This window comes from Notolepis coatsorum (genome assembly GCF_963971535.1).
Source record: "Notolepis coatsorum genome assembly, chromosome: 2".
Classification (NCBI taxonomy): domain Eukaryota; kingdom Metazoa; phylum Chordata; class Actinopteri; order Aulopiformes; family Paralepididae; genus Notolepis; species Notolepis coatsorum.
In genome coordinates, this window is record NC_140166.1 from 219,130,065 (window position 1) to 219,140,064 (window position 10,000).

Genomic DNA, 10,000 nt, shown 5'->3' on the forward strand with positions numbered 1-10,000 from the left:
ATGTCAGTCTGTGTATATTTATTTACCAGTACATGTAAATGAGTATGTCGGTCTGTGTATATTTACCAGTACATGTAAATGAGTATGTCAGTCTGTGTATATTTATTTACCAGTACATGTAAATGAGTATGTCAGTCTGTGTATATTTATTTACCAGTACATGTAAATGAGTATGTCAGTCTGTGTATATTTATTTACCAGTACATGTAAATGAGTATGTCTGTGTATATTTACCAGTACATGTAAATGAGTATGTCAGTGTATATTTACCAGTACATGTAAATGAGTATGTCAGTGTATATTTACCAGTACATGTAAATGAGTATGTCAGTCTGTGTATATTCACCAGTACATGTAAATGAGTATGTCTGTGTATATTTACCAGTACATGTAAATGAGTATGTCAGTCTGTGTATATTTACCAGTACATGTAAATGAGTATGTCAGTCTGTGTGTATATTTACCAGTACATGTAAATGAGTATGTCAATCTGTGTATATTTACCAGTACATGTAAATGAGTATGTTAGTCTGTGTATATTTACCAGTACATGTAAATGAGTATGTCTGTGTATATTTACCAGTACATGTAAATGAGTATGTCTGTGTATATTTACCAGTACATGTAAATGAGTATGTCTGTGTATATTTACCAGTACATGTAAATGAGTATGTCAGTCTGTGTATATTTACCAGTACATGTAAATGAGTATGTCTGTGTATATTTACCAGTACATGTAAATGAGTATGTCAGTCTGTGTATATTTACCAGTACATGTAAATGAGTATGTCTGTGTATATTTACCAGTACATGTAAATGAGTATGTCAGTCTGTGTATATTTACCAGTACATGTAAATGAGTATGTCTGTGTATATTTACCAGTACATGTAAATGAGTATGTCAGTCTGTGTATATTTACCAGTACATGTAAATGAGTATGTCAGTCTGTGTATATTTACCAGTACATGTAAATGAGTATGTCTGTGTATATTTACCAGTACATGTAAATGAGTATGTCTGTGTATATTTACCAGTACATGTAAATGAGTATGTCGGTCTGTGTATATTTATATACCAGTACATGTAAATGAGTATGTCTGTGTATATTTACCAGTACATGTAAATGAGTATGTCTTTGTATATTTACCAGTACATGTAAATGAGTATGTCTGTGTATATTTACCAGTACATGTAAATGAGTATGTCTGTGTATATTTACCAGTACATGTAAATGAGTATGTCAGTGTATATTTACCAGTACATGTAAATGAGTATGTCAGTGTATATTTACCAGTACATGTAAATGAGTATGTCTGTGTATATTTACCAGTACATGTAAATGAGTATGTCGGTCTGTGTATATTTATATACCAGTACATGTAAATGAGTATGTCTGTGTATATTTACCAGTACATGTAAATGAGTATGTCTGTGTATATTTACCAGTACATGTAAATGAGTATGTCTGTGTATATTTACCAGTACATGTAAATGAGTATGTCAGTGTATATTTACCAGTACATGTAAATGAGTATGTCTGTGTATATTTACCAGTACATGTAAATGAGTATGTCAGTGTATATTTACCAGTACATGTAAATGAGTATGTCAGTCTGTGTATATTTACCAGTACATGTAAATGAGTATGTCGGTCTGTGTATATTTACCAGTACATGTAAATTAGTATGTCGGTCTGTGTATATTTATATACCAGTATATCAAAGACTTGGTTGACGTCTTTCCCGCGGATCTCGATGCCGTTGATCTCCAGGATCTCGTCTCCCTCCGTCAGCAGCCCGCTGCTCTCTGCCGCTCCGCCGCGCACGATGCGACTGATCACCACACTGTCCATGTCGTTACGCACCGTCGCCCCCTGGAGGACACCCCGATATATACACATTAATATGGACCCCGGTATATACACACACATGTTAATATACACCACAATATATATACATACCGTACATCAGTGTTTCCCACAGGATTTTGTGGGACTGTGGTGGGTGAACCACAGTTATTTTTTACTAGACTTCACTCAGGTGTATTATTGATGCTCTCATTGATACTATGTTTGTTTCTGAAGTGTGTGTGTCATCATCATCATCAAACCTTTATTTGAATAGGCAGGTTAATTAAGAACAAGTTCTTATTTTCAATAACGGCCTAGTTGGGGGTAAAAAGCCCCCTAGGGGAAAGGGGATGGGGGATAAAATAAAATAAATAAAAATAAAACACAAAGGAACGTTATTAAAAAGGCAGGACATACATACAGAGCAACAACTGAACTGAACAACAACTCAAGTTTCAAGTTTCTTTAATAGTTGTCATTAGGGATGCTCGATATTGGCTTTTTTACCGATACCGATATTCCGATATTGTCCAACTCTTAATTTCCGATACCGATATCAACCGATATCAACCGATACCGATATATGCAGGGTTTCCCCGTCCAAAAAACTGAATAATTTTAGGTAACTAATAATTTTCACTGGATATATATATAACAAATATTGTTATTGTTTTTTTTCTTTTTTTTTAAACAGATACCGATATTTTCCGATATCACATTTTACTGCCGATATCGGCCGATAATATCGGTCGGCCGATAATATCGGACATCCCTAGTTGTCATACAGAAGTACAGAATACTTTTATACAAAATGCTTCTTACTGTTACGCTCCAGAGACTGTGCTAGACAAGATAAGTACGAAATAACATAGTATAGCATGTAAATTAGAAGTAAAAAATGAGGTCACAGTGTTCAGTATAGACATATGTACAATGTTCGGTGCAGAATAGACGTAACTGAGTTACCATATAATATACAATATACTATGCAGTGTACTAATATACAATACTATATAGTGCAGAGCAGAAATGGGATGAGGTACAATTTAGGTACAATTTACAGTAAGGTGTACGAGTTGTAGTGCAACTGGCGGACAACAGAACAATAGTGGCAGCATGGTGTTAGCACATGGAGAAACATCTACATGAGTGCTCTAGGGAGTTTGTTAAAGGTTCCTTAAACAATCTAATTGTGTGTGTGTGTGAGATATATAGAGAGAGGGGGGTGAGAGAGATGAGGAAGGGGCAAGAGAGAGAGAGCTGGGAGAGTGTGTGTGTGAGAGAGAGGGGGGGGGGGGGGTGTGATTAATCAGCCCTTGTGTGTGTGAATGTAACAAGTTCCTAACGTTTTCTTTCCCCTATTATTTCATGCACACTTTATTCATTGTTTTAAATTATTATTTTCTTTTAACACTTTGAGTGCCGGGACCCGTCTTTAGACGTCTTTCCTGGCCATGCTAAAGTTGCCGGGGGACGCTGTACAGCGTCCTTATATCAATATTTCTAAAATCTGCGATCGGATTCATAATGTCCCTCCGCTGGCCTGAGATCCACCAGCAGGACCCACTGAGCTCTCTGGCGGTTCAGGAGCGCCATCTGGTGGCCGATCGGCGCAACCGCTTAACAGGAAGCGCAGTAGAGGTTTTGCTGGTCGGCCATATTACTTCCGGGCACTCGGTATAGGTTCCGGCACTCTAGCTCGTCACACTACATAGCGATCGATTGCCAATAACTCGATAAACAACATGATTTGGACGTATATACCATTATACAAGCTGGAGATGGACCGGGTAATAATATATCCCATAATGATAAAATGTCTACTCGACGATGATCGCCCAACGGCGCGCGGAGACTGGGGTGAGTTTCAGCGTGTAACGTTACCGTCTTCGATAATAACTGATATTATCAACATTTGACCCACATTAGATGATTGGTATAACGCTGCCCACGGAATTATAAACGCCCCCTCGCCCATCCGGTCAACATCAGATGACGTGTAGTAACTTCTAGAAGTACGTCTAGTTGGAATTTTTTATATCGCGCTGATTGCCATCAAACTGTATTTCATCATCAATATAATGCATTTGGGGCTATATATCACGTTCTGGAGAAAGCTGCAGAAAGAGATGAAAACATACTTATACATTAGACCATACTTTACTATGAATATGTGAATGAAAAAGTTTAGCGTTGCTACACAATGAACAATACATATAGGACTTTGAATGGGCCCTAATAATGGCAATGTAGCAATAGAATTTAAAAAGTTATAGCCCTGCAAAGAAGGGGACTTTCTCCATAGACAAATAGAGCTGGCAATCTATGGTATATCATTAATTTAACCTTAGGCAACCAAAGTGTTAAGTTATTTTGTGCATCACTCTGTTTTGAATTTGATGCAAATTTGCAATGCATGAGGGTCATCCTCTTGTGTTAAATGGCTGCATAAAGCAAGCATTTGTTGACTCGCATGTTGATAAGAGTATTAAAACTTGGAACTTGAAAAAGATCCGTTTAAGGTAAAAAAAAAAAAAAATGCGATTAATTTGCGATGAATCGCGAGTTAACTATGGACAATCATGCGATTAATCGAGGTTAAATATTTTAATCGTTTGACAGCACTAATAATATACATCCTGATATATACAAATACATATTAATATACACAGGCCCCCTGGAGTACACCCCGATATATACAAATACATATTAATATACAGCCCAATATATACAAATACATATTAATATGCACCACAATATATACAAATGCATATTAATATACACCACAATATATAACAATACATATTAATATACACACAAGCCCCTGGAATACACCACAATATATACAAATACATTTATATGTAATATAAGTATTAACATAATACATTATCTTACCAGTGGTATATCTCTATGTTCGTGTAATATAAGTATTAATACATTATCTTACCAGTGGTATATCTATGTTAGTGTAATATAATTATTAATACATTATCTTACCAGTGTATATCTCTATGTTAGTGTAATATAAGTATTAATACATTATCTTACCAGTGGTATATCTCTAGTTAGTGTAATATAAGTATTAACATAATACATTATCTTACCAGTGGTATATCTCTATGTTCGTGTAATATAAGTATTAATACATATCTCACCAGTGGTATATCTCTATGTTAGTGTAATATAGTAATATAGTATTAATACATTATCTCACCAGTGGTATATCTCTGGCCTTCTCGATGCGGACGATCTTAACAGTCTCGCCGCCCCATTGGCTAAGAGTCTCTGGGGGTGGGAGGGGCTCCGGCTCCATCTCCATTTCTGCTACACTGTCATGGGCGACCAACAGGCCTGGGGGGGGGGGGGGGGAGAGAGAGAGAGAGAGAGAGAGAGAGAGAGAGAGAGAGAGAGAGAGAGAGAGAGAGAGAGAGAGAGAGAGAGAGAGAGAGAGAGAGAGAGAGAAAGAGAGAGGAGACAGAGAGAGAGACAGAGAGAGACAGAGACAGAGAGAGAGAGACAGAGACAGAGAGAGAGAGAGAGAGAGAGAGAGAGGAGACAGAGAGAGACAGAGAGAGACAGAGAGAGACAGAGAGAGAGAGAGAGAGAGAGAGAGAGAGAGACAGAGAGAGGGAGGGAGGGAGAGGGAGAGAGAGAGAGAGAGAGAGAGAGAGAGAGAGAGAGAGAGAGAGAGAGACGAGAGAGAGAGAGAGAGAGAGAGAGAGAGAGAGAGAGACAGAGAGACAGAGAGGGAGAGAGAGAGAGAGAGGAGAGAGAGAGGACAGATATAAACTTGCCGTTTAAGTTAAGGGACAATGGGTGGGTTTTTTCGGTGTCGCCTGTTGCTTCTTTTCATTGTTTTGAGTTCATGGTAGCACCTACCTTTGTTACAATATATATGTATATATGTGTGTATGTGTGTGTGTGTGTATATATACTGTATGTCAGTACCTGTATGTGTGGATCAGACAGTAAGGTGTTTAGTTCCAGTCCTCTTTATTCTGACTGGTCTGGACCACACTCTGGACCTGTTACCATGACAACAACAACAACAACAACATTATTATCATCATCATCATCATCATCATCATCATCTTCATCATCATTATCATGTGTTGATAGAGGCTCTGTGTGTATGCGTGTGTGTTTTTATAACTGACTGACTACTGTTATTCAGTATGTTAAGTAGTATCAACAACATATCATTTGGCAGCAGAGAATGTTGTTGATAATAAAGGTAATTTAGTACAAGATAATGTTGTTCTGCTCTATATTAAGCAAACATATCAATACATTGAGCAGTAATGTGACTGCCTATTATTTCTTCTCATTTGGATATTTGGATATATAAAAAAACTGTACTTTTATTTTATTTTTTATTATTTGTTATATTATTTTTATTTTTATTAAATGATAATGTCAAATATTGTAAGGAAGGGGCAGGGCTTGATAAGTTGTTTTACTTCCCCCTGTTCCTTCTCGAACACTTATTGTATGGAAATAGTATTTGACTATTTACCTTTTTGTTTTTTAAACGTTTTTATGTTTCTATGTTCGAGACAAATACAAATCAAATCAAATATCTGTGATAACTGGTAAAGTTCTGCTCTATATCTGTGATAACTGGTAAAGTTATGCTCTATATCTGTGATAACTGGCAAAGTTCTGCTCTATATCTGTGATAACTGGTAAAGTTCTGCTCTATATCTGTGATAACTGGTAAAGTTATGCTCTATATCTGTGATAACTGGTAAAGTTCTGCTCTATATCTGTGATAACTGGTAAAGTTCTGTTCTATATCTGTGATAACTGGTAAAGTTCTGCTCTATATCTGTGATAACTGGTAAAGTTCTGTTCTATATCTGTGATAACTGGTAAAGTTCTGCTCTATATCTGTGATAACTGGTAAAGTTCTGCTCTATATCTGTGATGACTGGTAAAGTTCTGTTCTATATCTGTGATAACTGGTAAAGTTCTGCTCTATATCTGTGATAACTGGTAAAGTTCTGCTCTATATCTGTGATAACTGGTAAAGTTCTGTTCTATATCTCTGATAACTGGTAAAGTTCTGCTCTATATCTGTGATAACTGGTAAAGTTCTGCTCTATATCTGTGATAACTGGTAAAGTTCTGCTCTATATCTGTGATAACTGGTAAAGTTCTGCTCTATATCTGTGATAACTGGTAAAGTTCTGCTCTATATCTGTGATAACTGGTAAAATTCTGTTCTATATATATGATAACTGGTAAAGTTCTGCTCTATATATGTGATAACTGGTAAAGTTCTGTTCTATATCTCTGATAACTGGTAAAGTTCTGCTCTATATCTGTGATAACTGGTAAAGTTCTGCTCTATATCTGCGATAACTGGTAAAGTTCTGCTCTATATCTGTGATAACTGGTAAAGTTCTGCTCTATATCTGTGGTAACTGGCAAAGTTCTGCTCTATATCTGCGATAACTGGTAACGTTCTGCTCTATATCTGTGATAACTGGTCAAGTTCTGCTCTATATCTGTGATAACTGGTAAAGTTCTGTTCTATATCTCTGATAACTGGTAAAGTTCTGCTCTATATCTGTGATAACTGGTAAAGTTCTGCTCTATATCTGTGATAACTGGTAAAGTTCTGCTCTATATCTGTGATAACTGGTAAAGTTCTGCTCTATATCTGTGATAACTGGTCAAGTTCTGCTCTATATCTGTGATAACTGGTAAAATTCTGTTCTATATCTATGATAACTGGTAAAGTTCTGCTCTATATATGTGATAACTGGTAAAGTTCTGTTCTATATCTGTGATGACTGGTAAAGTTCTGTTCTATATCTCTGATAACTGGTAAAGTTCTGCTCTATATCTGCGATAACTGGTAAAGTTCTGCTCTATATCTGTGATAACTGGTAAAGTTCTGCTCTATATCTGTGATAACTGGCAAAGTTCTGCTCTATATCTGCGATAACTGGTAACGTTCTGCTCTATATCTGTGATAACTGGTCAAGTTCTGCTCTATATCTGTGATAACTGGTAAAGTTCTGTTCTATATCTCTGATAACTGGTAAAGTTCTGTTCTATATCTGTGATAACTGGTAAAGTTCTGCTCTATATCTGTGATAACTGGTAAAGTTCTGCTCTATATCTGTGATAACTGGTAAAGTTCTGTTCTATATCTGTGATAACTGGTAAAGTTCTGCTCTATATCTGTGATAACTGGTAAAGTTCTGCTCTATATCTGTGATAACTGGTAAAGTTCTGTTCTATATCTCTGATAACTGGTAAAGTTCTGCTCTATATCTGTGATAACTGGTAAAGTTCTGTTCTATATCTGTGATAACTGGTAAAGTTCTGCTCTATATCTGTGATAACTGGTAAAGTTCTGCTCTATATCTGTGATAACTGGTAAAATTCTGTTCTATATCTATGATAACTGGTAAAGTTCTGCTCTATATATGTGATAGCTGGTAAAGTTCTGCTCTATATATGTGATAACTGGTAAAGTTCTGCTCTATATATGTGATAGCTGGTAAAGTTCTGCTCTATATATGTGATAACTGGTAAAGTTCTGCTCTATATCTGTGATAACTGGTAAAGTTCTGCTCTATATCTGTGATAACTGGTAAAGTTCTGCTCTATATCTGTGATAACTGGTAAAGTTCTGCTCTATATCTGTGATAACTGGTAAAGTTCTGCTCTATATCTGTGATAACTGGTAAAGTTCTGCTCTATATCTGTGATAACTGGTAAAGTTCTGCTCTATATCTCTGATAACTGGTAAAGTTATGCTCTATATCTGTGATAACTGGTAAAGTTCTGCTCTATATCTGTGATAACTGGTAAAGTTCTGCTCTATATCTGTGATAACTGGTAAAGTTCTGCTCTATATCTGTGATAACTGGTAAAGTTCTGTTCTATATCTGTGATAACTGGTAAAGTTCTGCTCTATATCTGTGATAACTGGTAAAGTTCTGCTCTATATCTGTGATAACTGGTAAAGTTCTGCTCTATATCTGTGATAACTGGTAAAGTTCTGTTCTATATCTGTGATAACTGGTAAAGTTCTGCTCTATATCTGTGATAACTGGTAAAGTTCTGCTCTATATCTGTGATAACTGGTAAAGTTCTGTTCTATATCTCTGATAACTGGTAAAGTTCTGCTCTATATCTGTGATAACTGGTAAAGTTCTGTTCTATATCTGTGATAACTGGTAAAGTTCTGCTCTATATCTGTGATAACTGGTAAAGTTCTGCTCTATATCTGTGATGACTGGTAAAGTTCTGTTCTATATCTGTGATAACTGGTAAAGTTCTGCTCTATATCTGTGATAACTGGTAAAGTTCTGCTCTATATCTGTGATAACTGGTAAAGTTCTGTTCTATATCTCTGATAACTGGTAAAGTTCTGCTCTATATCTGTGATAACTGGTAAAGTTCTGCTCTATATCTGTGATAACTGGTAAAGTTTTGCTCTATATCTGTGATAACTGGTAAAGTTCTGCTCTATATCTGTGATAACTGGTAAAGTTCTGCTCTATATCTGTGATAACTGGTAAAATTCTGTTCTATATCTATGATAACTGGTAAAGTTCTGCTCTATATATGTGATAACTGGTAAAGTTCTGTTCTATATCTGTGATGACTGGTAAAGTTCTGTTCTATATCTCTGATAACTGGTAAAGTTCTGCTCTATATCTGCGATAACTGGTAAAGTTCTGCTCTATATCTGTGATAACTGGTAAAGTTCTGCTCTATATCTGTGATAACTGGCAAAGTTCTGCTCTATATCTGCGATAACTGGTAACGTTCTGCTCTATATCTGTGATAACTGGTCAAGTTCTGCTCTATATCTGTGATAACTGGTAAAGTTCTGTTCTATATCTCTGATAACTGGTAAAGTTCTGTTCTATATCTGTGATAACTGGTAAAGTTCTGCTCTATATCTGTGATAACTGGTAAAGTTCTGTTCTATATCTCTGATAACTGGTAAAGTTCTGCTCTATATCTGTGATAACTGGTAAAGTTCTGCTCTATATCTGTGATAACTGGTAAAGTTCTGCTCTATATCTGTGATAACTGGTAAAGTTATGCTCTATATCTGTGATAACTGGTAAAGTTCTGCTCTATATCTGTGATAACTGGTAAAGTTCTGCTCTATATCTGTG

The 10,000-nt window shown here is 36.1% G+C and overlaps 1 protein-coding gene across 1 annotated transcript in view; it reads right to left on the reverse strand.

The window, feature by feature from the left end:
• Positions 1-10,000, reverse strand: part of pals1a (protein associated with LIN7 1, MAGUK p55 family member a) — a gene marked incomplete at its 3' end in the record, with an annotated part of 82,061 nt that overhangs the window by 15,126 nt on the left and 56,935 nt on the right. Inside the window, 4 exon segments of the mRNA XM_084308537.1 lie at positions 1,713-1,874; positions 5,065-5,201; positions 5,786-5,842; positions 5,845-5,875. Of these exon segments, the coding sequence (XP_084164663.1) occupies positions 1,713-1,874; positions 5,065-5,201; positions 5,786-5,842; positions 5,845-5,875 (387 nt within the window).